The sequence below is a fragment of the Teleopsis dalmanni genome, chromosome 1 (assembly GCF_002237135.1).
Source record: "Teleopsis dalmanni isolate 2A chromosome 1, ASM223713v2, whole genome shotgun sequence".
NCBI classification, from domain to species: Eukaryota; Metazoa; Arthropoda; class Insecta; order Diptera; family Diopsidae; genus Teleopsis; species Teleopsis dalmanni.
The window spans coordinates 156,602,550-156,624,351 of record NC_051846.1 but is presented as its reverse complement, the minus strand read 5'-3'; the positions used below and the strand labels follow the sequence as shown (position 1 = coordinate 156,624,351).

Sequence of the window (21,802 nt, the reverse complement as noted above, 5' to 3'; positions counted from 1 at the left end):
ACAGTTACAGTTTTTATCTATATTCAAATTTAAAAATTGGCATTACTTTCACAATATTTTCCCGGTTTAAAGTCAATTGTCACTGACACTTATTTAAAAAAAAAGTCACTTTTTCCTTATCTCAACTTTAATTTTTATTTAAAATTTATCATACGTTGCATTTAAAATGTCCCTTAATTTCAGCCTTCGTTTTAACGAAATTCAGGCCATTTTCCTTAATTACATTATAACCTTAAAACTGAATTTTGTATGGAAAAAGCAACTTCATTTCGCTGAAACGAAGATGAAATTAAGATTTTTGCGAAACTAAGGTATGTCTGAACATAGTATTAACCTTATGAGTCTTTATGTTTTATTATTTTTATAATATAGTATGTATTAGTGGTCTTTATATAATAAAAAATTAAAATTTGTAATATTTCATTATAAGAAATATATGAATTATAATTATTATTGTGTTCTTCTTTTGCGATATGCTTACAAAAGAAAATGCCTATTCTTATTGTGAAAAACTGATTTATAATGTTAAGAAAAGAAATTCCAGTGAAAATGAATAATAAATATCAAATTTATGTATTAAAATCCAATTAAAATATTACGCTATATAAATAAGTAGCTATATCGTAATGAGCACAATTATTATTATTTTTATTATTAGAGTTCACCTTCTGATGATTGCGATCAGAAGAATTTGAAAATATTTGCTAAAATTCAATAAATATAATGAAAAATTATCACGGCAAAATTATATAAATATATTTTTGTGAAAAATGTAATTAATTAGGTTTGAAAAAATTAATATGGAAAAATCATTACAATTGATTGTTAAGTTTATCACAGTAATATACAACCATTACTGTTTATTATTTTTTATCATCTCTTATCCTTTCAATGTGTAGCATTCTAATAAACGGCTTTTTCAAAAAAATCTCGACAATATTTAAAAATTTTGAAGTTTTAGAATTATGGACGTGTGCGAGTTAGGCTAAGTTGATGCTAACCCAAATGGGAGATTTTTTGGGATTTTTTGCACTGCACACATTTAGCCATTTATCAACACGTATCGACACATCACTACATTATCGGCACAACTTAGAATTTCCCTCATTTAGAACGCAACTTAGCCTAACTCGCACACGACCTATATATGTATTTTTCGCTGCCATGTCGACATAATTTAATATCTTCCTCAATTTATTATCAATTAACTAGAACTCGCATCTGACCTTAACATTTATTTTGGTATTCTCAAGAAATCAAAAATTATATATAAATTTCGTACTTTTTTGTTCACTGTTCCGTTCGGATATTAAGGACGTGTGCGAGTTAGGCTAAGTTGATGCTAAACCAAATGGGAGATTTTTTGGGATTTTTTGCACTGCACACATCACCACATTATCGGCACAACTTAGAATTTCCCTCATTTAGAACGCAACTTAGCCTAACTCGCACACGACCTAAGAATAAAAAGCCTGAGTAAATGGAGAATAAAAAATGTCAAAAAATGGCAAAAGAAAAATATTTCATCCGCATCAAAGCATTAATAAAATTTTAATCCACTAAATGCATTAAACGGTGCGAAAACAGTTATTTCTCAATTTAACTCAGGTGTGATATGGGCCTTTATTCACTGAGCAGCAGTTATTAATTGTAGCAAGTAGCTTATTATACGCGCTAATCAATATTGGCATCACTGTTGCGATCTGCCAAATGTTATGTTTCTGCAAATAACAAATCTTATATAAGTGCATATAATGCAAGCAAATTATATTTTGTGTAAATATAAATAATAAAGCTAAAATTAAAAATTAAAATGAATAATGAACTAAAAGCATATTTTCTTCACATACTCCCAAACATGAGCTGGTAACATTTTTTTGTTTATTAGCCGAAGTGTTTGGCCAGTATACCACTACTGACGATAGAGAACAACTTTCTGTTTTTTATCATACTTGCGAGCCACCGAAAAGGCCTATTGTTGTTTTGCGTACATTTTAGCAATTTTAAGCGAGTAACTTGTTGTTTTTGCCACACTAAAAAGCTGTCGAAAGCACGTATTGTCAAACGTCAGAGATTCTTTTTTTTTAACAATCTGAAACACTGATTTTAATACTTTTTCATTTTGACATTATCATATAATTTGGCACTATTTCTCAGCATATCTGTCAAATATACTGTCATCATCACATCGTATTCTAAAGTGGCAGAGAAAAATTGAGATTTTTCTTTTACTTTTATTTTTTTTTATATATTGAATTGTATAAATTGAAAAGTTAAATAAAGTGAACAAATAAAAACAGTACACGATAGTGTTTGCGAAAATTTTCGTATAGAAAATTTTTGGTGCTCAAATCGATATAGAAAACAGAAAAAAATGTCCAGTTCAATAGAGACAATTGGACTGAAATTGCAATCGCTGGAAGAGCGATTGCAAGCTGAAAATACATCGCGTGATGCAATGGATGTCTTCCCACAAAACACACCAAGCATACCGAAGGAACCAGCTGCACCAAGTGGCCCTAGTAGACCACGAAAGCGTAAGTTCACTTATAAAATGTTTTTTTTTTTTATTTCATAGCAAAACTTCAATTTATAAAGAACAGAGTACATTGCACAGCTAAATGACCACAAATAAAAAAAAACAATTTCATTTATACTTTAATAAAGTTATATTAAGATTATTTAAAAAAAGAAATCGGTTTTATTGATTCTATGCGAAAAAAAGTGAAATACTAGTGGCAGCGCAGTCTCACTGCCTGTCGCAAAATATTCGTATATGTGTTGTTGCTACACTTATTTAAGTTTACGTTGACGTCGTGCAGTCGTATTGGATTATATTATTTTGCGTTCGTTTACATTTGTTGTTGGTGTAGTTTACTTCACATTGGATACCACTCTGCTCTGTGTGCATTGTTTTTGTTTTTGGTATTTCCGGAGGAATGCCTTATTTTTTACGTCGTTTATGTCGCAGTCTGCGTTGCGATTTTTTTTTGTTTGTTTTATATGCGAATTTGGAATTGATTGTTTTTGTTGACTTTTGGTTGTTGTTTTTTATGTTATTTTATTTAATTGTACATATTAAATTATGAACTGTGAGAATTATCAAGTTTGAATATTGTTTTATGGTGTATGTTACTCTACTGTAATGTTAAGGTCATGAATTAAATTTTTTATCGTATTTCTTTTTACATAATTTTGATTTCAATATAATGTGCTTGATGGAGAGAGTATTATGGATTCCTTTGGGCGGTCTTTAACTCGATGGATCGTAAACGATGTCGTACGCGTTTATGTTAAAAGAGTATATGTGAATATTTTTAATATTATTATTATTATATTAATAATTTAAATAATTTTTTAAATCATTTTTAAAAATATATTATGATTACTTTTCGTCTTTATTATTGTGGTTGTCAGCCTATTTAGAGGACTAAAGAATTAGTCCTTTAGTAAATATCTGAAGACTTTTCTTTTGTTTACAGAGCAATATTTGTCAAACATTAGTGATAAAACTATTCACTTATTATATTGATCTTTTAGATTAAAAAAAATGTTAAAAAGTTAATATGCAGTCATTAACTTCACAACTTAATGTCTTATCTATTTACTTCTTCATTTTTTTACTCTCTGTATAGTATAAAGCTAAAGGATTTAGAAAAAGTCGTTCAATGGTTGAAACGGTAATAACTCTTCAACTTAATCCTTTATCTTATTTAGTCCATTATTTCACTTATACTAAAGTACGTTCATTTAGAGATAAAACTAAATATCTAATGGATTGCAACAGTAACAATGCTAATAATGGTCGAGTCTACCTTCGTTTTGTAATTCCTATTATGTTATCTGCTTTTCGGATACTTGGAGGTTACAACAACAACATTCTAAAAGCGTTTGTGTTTACGTCCCCAAACCACTCGTCGAGTTTAGCACCAAGTGCCGTTCTACATTCCCAAAAGGACTATGCAAACAAATTTTCGCGGGTTATCATCCAGTTTCAAGTATAGGATTTAAGAAGTTATATGAAATCTGTTATGACTTCAACAGTAAGAAATCACTCTAAAAGTTGTTCCCTTATTTACTTCATATAGTTTATTTCATTTTACTGACATTAAATTCGCAATTGGCTTCTATAGTAACAATTAAGTTATTGGTACAATAGGATTCTTCTGGCCGCAGTTCCGGCTGTTAGGCGATTCACTTCAATAATTTTTAATAAAAAAACAATCAAGTTTACAACATAATGCTTATCTACTCAGTTTAGTTCCCTTTCAGTCATTTAAATATAGGGGTTTAGTGATAATACTAAATCTACAATGGGCTACAATAGTAACAATTGAGTTTTTATATTTAATTTATTCCGTTGTTCAATAAGCTTGTGGAGAGATAATACACAAGTTCTGGATTAAAATACAGACTTTTTTATTTTAACTTACCTTGAAATTACGGTATGGATGATTAAGTAGAAAGGTAGATGTTATGACTTTCGGGCAACATCCGCACACTTATTTGATAAAGTTTGCAAAAACTTTTCATCTCTTTATCATACAACTGCTTTATTCATGTTAGATTATATGGGAAGAGAGGATTGTATTATTTCGGTATTAATTTTAAAAGCATTCCTTATGTCTGTCCTTACGTTGAGAAGTACTTAAATTTGTTGATGATTTATTTCAACTTATTCATTGAGATGTTAACAAAAATAAATATGTCACTTGCGAAAAATGTTTCCAGATTTAACAAACATCGAGTTGTAAGAGCAGGAAAACATATTAAGTAAACTTCCTTTCATAATCTAGTAAATAAAAATGAAAAAAAAAAATATTTTTAAACAATAAGATAATTGTGTTAAATGTGTTATTTTTATTATATTATTTTAGTAGAATCACAAAATCGAAACAGAATGCAGCTGCCTTTTATAACGCATTCACGTACTATTGAGACAGACACTGATAAAAAGCTCAAAATGATTATGACACAGACTGGTATACTCACAATTAATGGGAAGCAATTTAAAGCCGATGTGAAGGACTTGGAACATTTGGGAGACTTGGGTAATGGCACCAGTGGGAATGTAGTAAAGATGCGACACATACCCAGTAATACAATAATAGCTGTAAAGCAAATGCGACGTACTGGTAATGCAGAGGAAAATAAACGTATACTAATGGACTTGGATGTAGTACTGAAATCACACGACTGCCAATATATTGTTAAATGCTTTGGATGCTTTGTACGCGATCCTGATGTATGGATTTGTATGGAGTTGATGTCAATGTGTTTTGATAAAGTATTAAAAATTTCAAAGAAGCCAGTACCGGAAAATATATTAGGCAAAGTTACTGTAGCGGTAAGTAATATACGAGCACATTAATGGTATAGACTATACACAAATTAATTTTTTGTATTCCATAATCTAGACGGTTCGTGCGCTTTCGTATCTTAAGGAGAAACATGGTGTCATACACAGAGACGTTAAGCCATCAAATATACTAATTGATGAGCGTGGTAATATCAAATTATGTGATTTTGGTATCAGTGGACGTTTGGTAGACTCCAAAGCGAATACAAGATCGGCTGGCTGCGCGGCATACATGGCGGTATCGTATTTTACAAAATATAAGCTGATAATTATTTTACAATAATAATTATTATATATTTTTTTAATAGCCTGAACGCATTGATCCCATTAAATCGAAGTATGATATACGCGCTGATGTTTGGTCGTTAGGCATCACGTTAGTGGAATTAGCAACAACAAGATCTCCTTACGAAGGTTGCAATACTGATTTTGAAGTATTGACAAAAGTTCTACAGTCGGAACCTCCTAGCTTACCATATGGCGGAGATTTTAATTTCAGTCAGGAATTTCGCGATTTTGTCGAAAAATGGTATGTTTCATTATTAAAAGAATATAATAGTTTTTTAATAGCAATTTTTTGGTATTTCAGTCTAATTAAGGATTATCAAGACAGGCCAAAATATAATGAATTATTAGAACAGCCATTTATTAAATATTATGAAATCGCTAAAGTCGATGTTCCACGTTGGTTTAGGACCGTTGTTGAAACATCCGTTAGTGAAACGCATCAAAGGTAAATATACAGTTAATATTAGTTCAGAAATATCTTTTTTCTCTTTTGCTAAACTTGAGGTAGGATTCAGTTGCTTTCCATTTTTTTTTAAATTTTTAAATTTTTAAAAAGTTTGTTGAGTTTATAATTTATTAGGATGGTGTGAGTATATTACTTTTTTTCATTTATAATTACATTTTAATGCATTAATTTTTCTATTTAATTAAAAATGTTTAAGCATTAATTTAATTTGCTTGATAAAAATTTATCTCTTTTTAATTTTTATTTGGTTTTATTTTTGTTTTGTTTGTTTTATTTTTAATTGAAAATTGCATTTTTATGAATTAAAATTAAAATCTTAACAAATTTAACTTGAAAACCTTTAATTGATTGATGATTGTAAATTAGAATTGAACATTTTTACATTTTGCGTTTTACAATTTAATTTGTTTCTTTTTTTATTAATTTTTTTGTAGGTTACTTAATTCCTAATCTTTTACCCCCTCAAATATAATAAAACAAACAATAAATCATACTCTCCCAATTAAGTAAGTATAATTTTAATTTATTTTAATTTCTTGTTGTTAACTTTGTTTAAGAAATAATTCTTTTATGTTCACTTTTATTTAACAAAATTAATCTAAAACTTTTTTAATTAATTTGCATATAATAAGTGCAGTTTTTTATATTTTTAATGTAAATATTATAATGCTTTTTTTAACTTTAACTAAACTGCATGCTTTGTACTACTAATATTATTATTGTATGCCTTTAATCAAATCCATATTAATCACTGGGTAATGTGGATTTCAATATTACTTCTCAGTATATTTATATAATTACTATTTTATCCAAACTAACAAAAAAAAAAGAATGTAAAACTGCTCATTCTATTTGGGAGCATCGCTTACATTTAGCATAACCTGTTGTTAACATTTTATTTCTTTTCTATTAATAGGATATTCTTAATATTCTTTAAAAATATTCTTTTTCTATTTTTTTTTTTTTCGATTCTCTACAAATTTTCAACTGTTTAAAAATAAAATTAGGGACTACATATGCAATCTGTTTTATAATATTTACGTTTAACTAGTATTATTCTAAATGTTGCAATAAAACGAATCATAATATAGATTTCTATAGTATATATATTATAAAGTTTTTGTTTTTGCTATGACTTCCATGACCCACACCCTCCAGAGTGGGTTAAAGCCATAACATATGCAAATAATTAACCAATCTTCGGGATAATCCTTAAACATAAAATTTATAATTAATTTATTCATAACCTTTGTTATGATATTATGAATTTAAATACTTAATATGTGACTGATTCACTCCATCCGTAATATCGGACCTATAATACTGCAGAGACTATTCCGTATATGAATAGTGAAAGGAATAATAAGATGAATTAGGGTTGGGATGAAGATAGGTGTTGTTTTTTTAAAAGCATCATTAAGGAGTGAGTGGAAATGGAATTTAAATTAAAGTAAATCAAGATCAGGCCGGAGAAATCTAGTCACTTTTATGGGGTGGTATAGTATTTAAATCGCTTATAATAATACATCATTATAGTTATATGTTGAGAGATAAATGATATGTATAATATAATCTATAAAGAAATGCTGTATAATTACTAATTAAAACTATAGAAACACAGTTTTTATAAAATCGTTATTATGGTTGTTTGCTTGACAGTAATGCTCTTTATATTTCACTCTAGTCATATTAGCTGAGTAAAAGTATGATTTTGATTTATTTGGTAATGTTCTACCTACTTAGTTTTAGTCGTGGATCATAAATATCTATTGACGTCTTTTACTATTGATTCCTTCTTCAATTCTTTTTTTATTCCGCTTTTTTTCTTGAAAAATACTTTCCTGATATTATACATTTTTTGAATGTCATGTGAGTTAAACCTTATTCAGTTCTTTTAATCCACCAACTAAATATTTTTATAGGAATTTGGGTCCGAAAAAATCAAAAATCAAATTTTTATTGTTTAATTATTTCTCTAAGTTTTGACCTTGGACCGATAGAAAAAACCAATGCTGTGCTAGATGAGCGCTTGTTAAGGCTTTGAGATTTATATTTAGATATAGATCTTATTTATGGTTTATAAATTTTAAAATCTTCGAAAAAATGTTTGACATATTCTTTTCTGCAATTTAAGCTTTTAATATATAATAATATATATCTATATATGAAAATATTTTAGGTATTTTGAAATGCATTTTTGTTGTATTAATTGATTTTGGTCTTAAGTTCTTTTTTGCTTATTACTACCAATTTGCTTCTTAAAGAAAGCTTTAAACCTCAAACTTTCACTTCGCTTTGATTTGTAAATAAAAATATCTGTACTTCTATAAAGAATATTATAATCACTGTTCTTCAAGCGTACTACAGGGAAAACTCTCCTAACAGACATCCCACTTAAGCGGACATTTTAATAAAACAAATTATTTATTATTATTTTTATTATTTGAAACAGATTAATCCCTTTTGGTCTGGCTCCTCTCTGAAATTTTTTTAAAAATTGTTGTCTGCTCAAGGGAGTTTTCACTGTATATAGATTAATGTTGCTTGTAAGCATAAAGCCTAAACACTATTTTTAAAAGCACTCTACATTGTACTCTCCTTCATCGTTAAATACCATCAAACCATAAATACGTAATTTAAACTGTAATTAATATATATCTATATATGTACTTTTTTATATATTTAAAAATATTTTAAAAATTCGATTTTAATCACTTGTGTTCTTTCAGAAATTTTATGCCAACAACTTTAGAATCAAGTGTAGCGAATAAATTCTACAAACTAACACCAACAAATTCAAGAACAATATCAAAATTTTCTACAACGACTGCAACGACAATAACTGATAGAACAAATACAAATAGCTCGCATATACCGGGTTCTTTAACTCAAAATCAACATACGCAGCAACAACAGCAGCAACAACAACATTTAAGTCTAAATCGTTTCAAAAAGGATGATTATCATCACCAACCTACGCAACTACCTCAACCAATTTCCAATTATTACAGTAATAATCAATTGCACACAAACGAGCATATTAGTGGGTTGGGTGATAATTTAACATTAGTACCTAACAGTGGCGGCGTTGGAAGTAGTAGTGGTTATGGCGGGTCGGGTAGCAGTAGTGCGAATAGCTGCAGTCCACAATCACCACCAAGTATTGGTTATAATATAAATAGAGACGAAGCAAATATTGTAAATGAAATGAATAAGTTATATCGTAATTCGCCGTTTATGCAAAGAAAGTACAACAATGGTGCAACATATAAATATGGTTACAATAGTGGTGCTGAAAGTCCAAAGAAAGAGTCTATGTTAAGTAGCATAGGTAATTAAAACAATAATAGTTAATTGTTAATTGTCAAATAAATTAAAAACTTCTATTTTGTAGGTCAATCAATATTACGAAATTTAACTACATCACCCTTCAGTCAAAAGAAACACCCTATTATACCTTCAAGCAATCAAATCGATCCGCTTTGGCGTCTACAAAGTTCAACGGATGGTGCTGTCGCATATGATAATTACGATGCAACAGCGACAATTTTAAAAAATCAAGAATCACCTGCAATGACAAGGAAAAGGTTTCAACAATTAAATTCAACAAATATTGATACAAAACCAACAGCGACTATAAACGTAAAACAAACTTCCTTAATTCCTGTAAATAAATATGAAAGTAATCCACAACGTGTTCAGGGCAATCACAGTCCAATTGGTATAAAAATTTTTTTTTAATCTTAGCATGATTTAAATTCTAATCGGTGTTTATGTCTTTTAGTTCTTCAGCGCTTCTATCATCAACAAAATCAACTACGTGAAAAAGAATCGGTAAAACAACAACACACACATTTCTCAAAAATATCACCTGAAGCAACTATCACTTCAACAACTACAAATCCTTTTAACGCCAATTTTATGCCAACTAACACAACAATAACAACAAATTATAATAACATACATCATCAATCACACATACCAGTTGCCGCTAATATTTCTGGCAATTTGTTATCCTCATCACATTCAACAAATTCTAGTCAATCGTCTACACAGTCCGCTTCCTCACAAATCGCTGCCAGTTATGTTGAGAAACAACGTTCACCAACTACGGTAGTGAATGGTAGTACCGTTTTTGGTACAAATTCGTCTACTGCATTACAGTATCAACAATTACCACAACAATATGTTTCGATGCGTTTAAGGAGCTCACGTTCACCACCATCACCGGAACAGCATTCGGATTCTGTGCTGTTAAATAAAAGTTCTGTTGTTGGCGTTACGGAGCAGAGTAGTAGTACTGGTACTGCTAGTAAATTAAATAAATTGTATGGTAGACAACAATTACAGACGGCGGCGAGTCTGAATAGTAGCTGTAATAGCAGCAGCAGTGGTTTAACTGGAGTTTATGGTGCTTCCAAAGAAAATAATTTTAAGGATGACCAAGGTATTTTTAATATAGATTATATACAAAACACATGGCATGTATGAGTCTAGAATTTTTGTCTAAACACCAAATTACACTTACTAAGAGTTTTTTTGTTGGTAGTTTATCTTATAAATATTTTGTAAATTAATATTTTTTTGTTTTAAATTACTGCATGATCATTTAATTAAAATTTTAAACTCATTTTGTATAAATAATATAAAAAAATTATATATCATTACTACTACCATTAACTATGATATTAATTTACAAATTCAAACTCTTTTTGTATAAAAAAAAGTATATAGTATTATTATTATAACATTAACACATTAACACATATATAAACATTTTATTTTGCATTATATATACATAAAATAATATCAAATTTAACATAACTACTAAAATAATTTTGATTTTTGAGAGTAGCAAAAGATTACTAGTACACCCAACTCTTTTTTTACACGGTAGATACGTTCCTCAGAAATCCGTGTAAAAAAAAAACCGTGTAAAAAAAATGCCAAGTGTCAAACAAGACTGATTTTAAAACCGTACTAGATAAAAAATTTTTTACAAAAATTTTTTTTTTCAACCGTGTAACTTCAAATCCGTATAAAAAGAAACCATGTAAAAAAAGAGTTGGGTGTATATTTTAATTATGATTTTAATCTGACAATAAATCTGTGAACGAGTTAATCTTACTAGCAAATTAATAAATAGTTTCATAGATTATGACCAGTTTTTTATATTGTTTAGTTAATATTTTTGAAGAAGGCTACTTGTTATTTTTCTTTGGAATTTGTATCCAAATTCCATGCTGCAGATGTTATTCACTTTTGAACTGTTCCAGCCCTTGGAGTAAAAATTGATATATTTGATGATATACTAATATTTTTTAATTATTATGTCGCGGATAGTTGAGTCAGTGCACCTGAGCACTTTTACTCTCTATTAACTGCGAGGTTTCTTCAAAACCTCTCTTTGCGCCTTGACTGGATTATTGTTTATCACTTCATCAGACTAAGCAATAATTGACCTCAGATCTGCATATCTCCCCGAGGAGCTTGTAACCATTCTGATAACGCGGTGTTAGTAAGTCTGTCAGATTTCGCAAATAATTTCAGGGCTCTATCCTTTATGTATTTTTTGATGGGATCAATCTTGAGGTCCCTGAGGATGTCATTCGTCCTAATGTACCAAGGAACTTTGAAAAGTCTTCTCAGAGCCTGGCTTTGTGCAATTTCTAATTGGTGAATAGTAGTGTTTGAAGCTTTGCTAAACGCTACTACAACCATATAAAAGTGACGAACGAATTATTTGGTTATATATCAGTTTCCTGTTCTTAGCATTCAGGTTATTTTATAATTTATTAGTGTTGCCGAAAATGACTAATGACTAAGAAGCTATTTTTAAAATTTAGAGGGTTTTCGAATAGCAAAGAAAGAAAGGACAAACACAAAAATTTAGTTAATTTATTGAGATTTGTTTGACCATTTTTTGTCCAAAGTTACGCGTCTTATGACGAGAAGAAACTATTTAAAAGTTAGAAGGGTTCAAAAAGAAATGAAAAGACAACATCAAAAATTTTAGTTTATTTATTGGTCAGCTAAACTTCAAAAAATTAACTAAAGTTTTTGTTTTTGTCTTTTCATATATATTCGAATCCTTCTGACTTTTAAAATTTTTTTTTTATCATTTACCCGAAGTTTCATTGGATTGTTTTTACCAACATCTTCAGGGGTATAATTATTAAAAATTAATAATTAAAAAATTTTTTTTTCTGTTTTTGAGCTCTTGCTTAAACTAAACAGTTGATCGATTTCTCTTAAAGATTATTGGTTAATTATATTACCATATTATTCAAAATCAGATTTTATATATTCTTATTTTGCATTTTTATCGCAAACTCCTCTCAGCAGAAATGCCGTGTGACTGTTAATTTGAAACACCTCAGGGCAGATATCTTAAGTTTAGCGGCGTTAGGATCAGTTTTACTCACACGGCCAGTCTTAATCTTCATAAGCTTCTAAAATTTAATCCTTCATGCAGTTATATTTATTTACATTATCAGTTTTAATCTTCATTAACTACTAAACTAGACTGAGTTCTTATATTTGTGTAAATATGTAGTTGTTGATTGTAATCCTAATTGGAAAAGTAAGTTTCAGGAAATATTAGTTTTACGGTTTTGAGTTTTTTCGGAATTATGAGCAGTTTAAAAATTTCTGGTGCAGTTTCTGTTTTAAAACAGCTTTGTTTCTATGAAATTATATGATTCCATATTCGCTTTTATTTAATTCATGCATGTTTGCTAATAATAAGCAAAAATGTCTTCTGAATATCGATTTCATCAGAATCTTAGATTTTAGGTGGACTATATAAGTCAATTCACAATTTTTTTTTTTTAATAATTGTTCGAAAGTTGAGCTGTAGGAGCTGTAGTTCAGCTCCTATTAGGAATAGACGCATTTATGTGTGACAAGTAACTGTTTAACGTATGACTATATTCTGATCTCAATTCAGTTAGCACAGGGAACACATGGTTCTTTCTTGGAGATATGAGACGGAGGTCTATTGAGAAATTTGTTGCAGTGTAACCGTAGTCTGGAAGAGGATACTACATCTGTGTTGAGAGCTGTTAGCCCACATTTATATTCAAGTTCTTTGGTGTTAGTTCTATTGCAATAGGTGTCGACATATTCAAGAACTGCCTTGCTGGAGACACTTCTCGAGTTGAACGAACAAGTCCCGTTAAGCACACTCACACACGCATGTGTTTGCTTTGTAATAGGAGTGATATGTATCACTTGGTTTTCGCAGTGAGTTGCTACAGACTTTAAAGCCGGTTGCTTTTAAAGCTAGTTAATCGATTATTACTAATCTTTTGCTCTTTTAGATTATTTCTCTTTAATTTATATTTATCTAAAAAATACCATATGAAATATATCTATAAAAACTATCTAAATTTTTGCACACATCATTTTTGCTTGCATTTTTCTAACTTTAACAAAACAAATGCTTTTACACGCTTTAAATTTCATGCACTTTTTCACTTTGTCAACATCATCAACCAACATACACAATTTTCGTGGCACAATCATGCATTTACTACCATTCACTTTATTGCACTTGCACTCTGCTGCTACTGCGCATGTGCACATGCACGTTTGCACATACTTAGGCTGGTTTAATTCAATTACAGGTGCAATGAAACGTCAGTTTGCATCTTATGTTAAATTAAATTTAAATTCCTCAGCTGCAAACTCATCAACGGTCGATGTCAATAAAACGAGTGCTAATTCTAAATCATCACTGCCCTATTATCGCACCACGTCTGCGGGTAGTAGCAGTAATACAAGTAATAGTACATCACCTACAGATGTACCCAAAACAAATATTGGAAACATAGACTTTCAAGATGGTGGCAATATCGGCACGAGCAGCTTTCTAAGACGATATGCAGCTGGCGTATCCAGTGGAATGGGTTCATCAACAAACAATTCACATATTTTAACTGGTCTGGATCGTCGACATCGCAGTCCAGATCCGCCACCACGTTATAACCGTGGACAATCACCATTATTATTACGGAAAAATTTACTTGAATTAAGTGGACAACCACAGATTGGTTCACCATTATTAAATCGACGGTAAAAAAATATATTAATTTTTTTTTAAATTACGATTTATCTATAATTGTTTTGTTTTTTTGCAGATATGTAACTGCTTCACCGCCGTTACCACCACCCCGAAGGGGTTCTGAGAGTGTGCCAGGTTCGCCGCAACATTTTCGTACACGTATACATTATACACCTGAACCACAGCGACGTATCTATCGTACGATAGATCAATGAGTAGCGCTACAAATTATGGTTATGTGATATTGGTATGGTTTTGATAGCGGTGACACGAATGCAGAAGTCGATACGTTTACAGCTGATGCCAGTGGTGGTACTGCTGCAAATTCAGCAATAAATATTGCTACAAACTCTAGTCATAGCGTGCCATCACTTGAGACGAAAAAAATGTTACGGCAACCAGATAACTATTGGTTGTCAAAGTAGCGGCAATTGGTGCAGTGGTGCTGGCAGTATTTTTTATTATGTGTGATCTTATTTTAGTCGAAGTTATACTTGTTCTTTGCCAGAAAGTGTGTTCAGTTTTATTTTACTGTTTCCGTAAGAAAATAGTTCAATGAATTTATTTATAGTAGAAAAAATGGTTAAATCAATTCATGTGCTACAATACTGCAATTTCATTTTTATTAATAATATATGTACATTAATTGTATTTTATGTTACAAATCAAATTTTCAATTATATGAAATAAAAAATATTTTCTATAAGTATAATATAACACTTTATGCATTAATGGTTTACCCAACGGTTTTCGTAATAAAAACAAACAATAATGTGATGTATTCAACATATTTATACATACAAAAAATTAATAATGTATACATATTAAATATATACGTAAATACTGTATATATATATATATATAAGTATATTGTATATAATATTAATTATAAAATATTAATATATATCTATATACATATATATATGCATAATGTAAAAAAACGTTTATATAAATATATACACGTTCATAATGTATACATATAATGGTCGATGTATATATGTATATATATAAATATATTGCATATGTAATATAACATAATGTAACATAATATATATATATATATATAATTTATAAGATTGCATTACATATTTTAACATAAAATTATATATAATTTTTGTTTCAGTTATTTTATCTGACATTATAAATTAAGCTTGTAGTAAAATCACGGTAACACAGTGGGCCAATAGGCCTAAGTGGATCCATTAGGGATCGCTGGTATAACTTAAAGCAAATCATAGTTTTGAAAAAAGCTGTATAACTTATGTAAAAATCGCATTTAACTTGCTCGGATTTCACTACACATCTTTTTGAATATTTATTTGAATTTATAACAGATTTGTATATCAGTTTTAGAAATTTAAACAGAATTTTTGATTTGTGGAGTTGAACCATAAATCGATTTATGCTTTTTATGTATAATTTACATAAAAAGAAAATTGTATTTTATAAAAAACAGTATTTTATTTTGCTATATAATTAATTTTTTTTTAGACATTGAAGTTGTCTTATCTTTCAATAATAAAAATTTTATTTTTCAACTTCTAAGTGTATATATACTTATAGCTCATATAAAGTAAAATTCCAATATATATATATATAATTATTTGAGATATAATATTATGTTTATAGCAGTTTAACATTAATACTTTAGTAATTCTTTATCAAATTCTTGTGAATTTAAATTTATAGACATCTTCGTTGCTTAAATAATTATGTAAATTTTTTTAATGATTTGCTATTCGAAAAATATTTATTTTGCGTTTATTTTTTGAATATAACCTTTAATTACAGTTTATAACACTTTCTGTGCTTAAAAAGCAGTTTTTGATGAATTTACAAAATCATTATTAAAATTTTTGAAACAAATTTTGTAATAATTGAAGTACATATTTTAAATTTAAGCATTAATCCTGCAAGTGTAACAATTCCGATTTTTTTATAACATCACATGTGCATGTATATCATCTTTTTATCACTCTTTTGGAAAAATACAAATACATATAAAATAAGCAGTATAAAAATAATTTTATGTAGTAAAACATTTAAAATAAAAACGTAATATATATTTTTTAATTCGTGGTAATTACATTAACATTCGAAATATATGTATAACCCTTAAACTGAAGTATAATCAGTAGTACATAGTGTTTTTGAATTATTGCTTTACATTGTAGTAAAAGGAATTGTAATTGATATACAAACATATTTTGTATAATAGAATGTTTATATATCTATATATATATTTGTATATATAAACGTATATAAATAATTTTGTAATTGTGAATATTTTGTACCATTTGCCATTAAAAAATAGACGAATTTGTTGTTTAAGTAGCAAAAATATTGAAAAAAAATATTTTTTAATAAATAATTAATTTTTATTTTTCTAAATAAATTCCGATATAATTAAATCAAAAGTGCAATAAGAACAATATGAAAATTTTTATATTTTTGTATTTGAAATTATAAAAACAATTTTTGGTAAAAATGAGTTGCTATAGTCATTGCAGTATTGTTGATCAGAACTGCAGCACAATAAAAAAACAATTTAAATATTTGATAATTTAAATGTTTAATAATTCGTTACATATAAGCTTTATTTTATTTTACAAATAATGGTTTAAAAATATCCTCAACTGTTATTAAGTTCCTTATATATTAATGGAAATTTGTTGGTGTAGTAACACGAAACTATCTTTCATATATCAATATATTAAAAAAATCATCGAGTTTTTTTTTTATCATATTTAATCGACTGATTATGGTTTTGAAATTATAATTTATTTAAATTATTTGCAAAAACAAAGTAATATAAAAAATATAGACAACATTTAAATATTATGAATGACAATCCATAATTAATTAATTTTATATATATAGTAATGAAGTTTATTTAATTTGTTAAACAATTTTGAAAAATAAGATCTGAAAATAATTATAACTATAAAAAATTCATTTAATAATATATACTATTTGTAAATTAAACAACACAATAATTTTTTTTTCTTCTGATTCATTTTATTTAAAAAGCGTTTCCCAAACTTAAAAATTAAAACAAAATTTATAATTATAAACTTTTGGACAAAATATTATTTATAAGCAAATTATTATATAAGAAAAATTATAATCAAAGCTTACATATATATAAAGGGTATATGAATTCGTAAACATATGACATAAATTCTTTGTGTAGCTTTCGAAAATTCTATATACACCACTATATATTAAAAAGTATTTATAACTATTAAAAGTTTATATAACAAAACTTAGCTTTTGCATATAAGTGAAACGAACTCAAATTTCATAAAAAATCAAAATAACAATTTAAAATAAATACTATTTAGTTAAATATTATTATACATATATATTATAAAAAAATCCCACTCAGTTAATAGCTTCATTTAAAAAATACAAATTTTTGTTGAATTTAAACGATCTTTAGTAATTATATAAAAAAAAAACAAAAATATATTAGAAATTAAGTTTTAAGTGTAAGCTCGTTTGTAGTTTTTAAAATAATATTTTGTTTTTAAAATGTTTTATTATTATTTTTTTGTCATTAAAGAAATAGACACAACTTGAGTAATAGTTATGTATGTACCTTACAAAAATATTGTATTTATAAAAAAAACGTATTGTATATTTTATTTTTATTTTTAATTTTATGTTTAAACAAAATATCCTATTTTCTAGTTTCCATTATAATATATAATATTATATATATTTACAATTATTTACATTTAAATTAAAACAAAAAAAAAGTAAAGAAATGATAATTAAAAAATAAGTATAAAACCAATAAAAATATATAATCATGATAGAAAAAAGTTGTTTTATTTTTAGGTACAAATCAATCATATACGAACGGAGTCTTTTAAGTTTTTAAGTTTTGCCATTCTGAAGTTAGTGTCTCCAAAACCGGGGTTTTAAAACGCTGGTGAGCTGGCCTTTTTTCTTAATATTTGAAAACAAGAGGAAGTCATTGTAGGGCGAATAATACAGAAATTTGAGGTTTTGAGTGCTCAAAAACTCTTTTATTTGAACTGATGTGCGGGAGCTCGCATTGTCGTAGTAGAGGGTGAACTTTCTTAGACGGTTAGTTTTCCTGCAAAGAAGTGGTCATGTATTACTCAAAATTGACCGTTCTATGTTGTTCATGTGGTGAAGTTTCTGAAAAAATGAGACCAGTTGCTTGGACTTACTCCGCCCGTGCACAACTTTTGTCGGATTCTGCTTACTTTGAAAGACCCAAACTGGATTGCTGTTATGTTTCGAGCTCATAAGGGTAGATCCATGATTCATCACCTGTCACGATGACGTAGACATATTTTGAGTTACGGCTACCGTATCTTTTCAGCATTTTCTTGCACCAATTAACACGCGTTTTCTTTTGAAAATGAAAATGTAAAATGAAATATATGCTCGTCCCTCTAATGCTCAAGGATGCCTCTATCTCCCGGTATGTAACATGTCGATACATCTCAATCATTTCTCGCACTGCATCGATATTTTCTGTTATAATAGTTATTTTTTGACGAAATTCATGAAAATCGTTATGGAAAAAACGGCGACCACGCTCGAGTTCACTAAATCAGCGTTTTATAGTCTCTGGATGTGGTGTTTCATCACCAAATGTCGAACTAAGTCGATCGATGCATTATTTTCTGGTTCATTCGCCTTGAAAATCGTATAAAATCTTGATACGAAAATGTTTATTATTTAATTCCATTTTAGAATCGATGTAAACAAAACAATATGTGGGCGTAAACTAAAACGATATAATGACATTTATGCTAGAAAATGTTCAGACTTTCGAATAGAAATGTCAGAATTCATTTGGCAATACTTACACAGTTTTGCCTAGGCACAAGACTTAAAAGGCAGCTTACGTATAGATATTGGATTTTAGATTAGTACACTTCTAGAGGACATATTGTCTATTGATTATATATATATATCTCATTTACTACTAAGTGTAATGCTTGTATAGAATTAGATTTCCATTAGCAATTACCTTTTATATTAGTTTGTCTGAAGCAGTGTTTATTGGGTACTTTAATTGTGTTAATCTATTCAATTCTAGTTGTAAGGTCTTGAATTCTTGGCATAGAGCAAGCCTAGTACCACTTTAATCTTTGTATTTGAACTCACAAAGTATGTTGGATTTGAAATAAACTTTTATTCCATAACCAGTAACTAAAAGTCTCGCAATTGCGACTATTTTCAGTCTATTGTCAACATATAGTTTTGTTGGCAATAGACTGAAGCTGAATACACTCCCTCCCTCCATTATATTTTGGCAGCAGAAAGCCATGTACTCAGAGCGTTGACGCACAAACGTGATGTTTCGAAATTTTCTTGGGTTTAAACACATAATTATTTAATCCTATGTAGATTTTATGACGAATGGTATATTTAAATGCTTCCGGATAACCTTTTTTGGACACCATGTCTATGACTGTATGTGAAAGAAGGCATATATAATTGGCGAAGACCCAATCTTCCAAACGAAACGCACATTCGTTTCGTGGTCCAAACAACGACTCAGACCTTATTTGTCACAGCCGAGATACGGACACGAGTTATTATTGGCAAAAACAGATATCTTTCTGCACATAGAATCCTTGGCATTATTAAGCTGCGAGGTTTCAAGCAAAGTACGATGTACCAATTTTCATGATTCGCTCCAAAATGGACTACAGTCAAATCAAGGACGGATGTATAGTGTTGTATTTAATTGACTAACCAAACGGCAATTAAACATCTTTAATACTCTTTATCAGAGAACGAAATCTAGTTAAACAGTGCAGAGTGGAAATTAGAGAGCTAAGCCGAGTAGTGTTTCTGAGCATAGGAAAATTGAAAGAAATTAAATAGCAGACGTATCCTGGTATCCTGGTGGTATGCCAAGTGGTGTTGCTTTATGCTGAAAATGGACTGGTGCATAGGAACCCATGCAAAGAAACTGCATATTCCTTTTAATACACGGTGTAGAAGTTGTGAAAACTTACAAAAAAAAATAAATAAAATTAAGTATTTTCTTGTTTCGTACGAAGTGAAGGTATATCTGTTGGCCTGTCACAAGCTGCGAGCAAGTGAGACACCTTGATCGTTTAACTCTCTAATAGACTGAAGAACAACTAATGAGATGGAACAACCAATCATTCCATTTCATTAATGGTGGCAGACAATAGGAATATATTTCTCACTCCCTACACGCTACTGTGGAAAATATCCTCGTTTTCCAACGTTGCATTTGACAAAACCAACATGTTCGATAATAACATCAATTCTGCTTTTGGAGAAATACACTCAGAAGCCCAAGTCAAAAATGATAGTGTTGAAGCTTCATCACTAAGTTATAACGAAATGTGTGTTGCTATATAGCCACAAAAGAACAATCTTGCGACTTTACAATTAAAGTTCAATAAATTGTTTTTCTATGTTATAAATCTGAATATCTTTAAGGAAATCAATGATTTAATCAAAGGACTAATTTTTTTCTTGTTTCTTAGCACGACAATTCTAAATATAAATATAAAAAACTTTCATAACCAATGCCCTCCATAATTTATCATTCAAATTGGCAGCTATTAAATCACGTACACATATTTTGTCGAAATCACCTACTACCGCATCAGCCAAATATGTTTCTTTAATTGCCTTTATTACGGCTACCACTCGTCTTGAAAATGTTTATTTTGCCACTTGTTTAAAGTGAATTTTTTGTACGTATTTTAGTCTTCTCAAACATTAAATATCGTATTCGGAAAATGACAACGTTCAGTAGCTCTGGACCATATTTTTTCTGAACTACTCCTTTTGGTATATTAAATTTTTTTACTTAGTTGGCCATTACACACGTTGGAGAGTACAATCGTCCTTGGCTGCATGGAGTAATCACCGCCAGCCAGCCCGATCAGTGGGTTGCTGTTGTCAGTTGGTAATATCGAGCGCCCTCAACTCGTTGGTCACCTGGTCTTTCCCCTGAAGATGTGGACCTTTCTAGCCGGAGCACTTTCTTGCGTTTGCACGACATAATCATATGTATAGTTTATACAGCTCATCGTTAATTTGATACTCGTTGTCAACGTATAAGGGACCTTAGATTCTCCGAAAAATTTTTCTCTCGAATGGTCTTAATGCCTTCTTATCACTGTTAAACATATATAAGATTATACACATATGAATACGTATTCATATATCAACCGATATTAATTTATATATTATGAGATAGGCTACATTAGGCATTAACTATTTACCTATCTAATGTGATATAAATTTCATAGAGTGAATTTTGATATTCTATACTATTCTATCATATGGCTTTCAAAGTAATCAAACTTTATATTATATAAAAATAAATATTTTAATTTAAAGTATTTTCAACAATCTACATATTTTTAAAAAAATAATAGATAGATAGATAGATAGATAACTACATATTACATTATTAATCAACAAATATTTTCGAAGTCACTGATGATGGATATTTGGCAATATCTGAAGCAGCTGTATGTGGAACTACAAAATTTAATTTTCTTATGTAAAAATACATTCATGTTGTTGTGTGATTTTTTTCATATATATGTTCATATATATATATATATATATATATATATAT

General features: G+C 28.9%; 1 protein-coding gene across 4 annotated transcripts; it reads left to right on the top strand.

Moving 5' to 3' along the window:
• The first annotated feature begins 2,176 nt into the window (after positions 1-2,176).
• LOC119669545 (dual specificity mitogen-activated protein kinase kinase hemipterous-like) lies at positions 2,177-14,825 on the top strand. 4 transcript variants are annotated; one of them, XM_038079471.1, is made up of 10 exons: positions 2,177-2,537; positions 4,878-5,347; positions 5,418-5,597; positions 5,668-5,888; positions 5,949-6,092; positions 8,843-9,444; positions 9,508-9,834; positions 9,898-10,560; positions 13,796-14,189; positions 14,255-14,825. In XM_038079471.1, the coding sequence occupies exons 1-10, from the start codon at positions 2,375-2,377 to the stop codon at positions 14,391-14,393; spliced, it is 3,303 nt and encodes a 1,100-aa protein (XP_037935399.1). In that variant the 5' UTR covers positions 2,177-2,374; the 3' UTR covers positions 14,394-14,825. The 4 variants fall into 4 exon arrangements, with proteins under 4 accessions (XP_037935399.1, XP_037935398.1, XP_037935396.1 ...); XM_038079470.1 differs by having other exon boundaries at positions 13,742-14,189; XM_038079468.1 differs by having other exon boundaries at positions 13,721-14,189.
• The last annotated feature ends 6,977 nt before the right edge of the window (positions 14,826-21,802 follow it).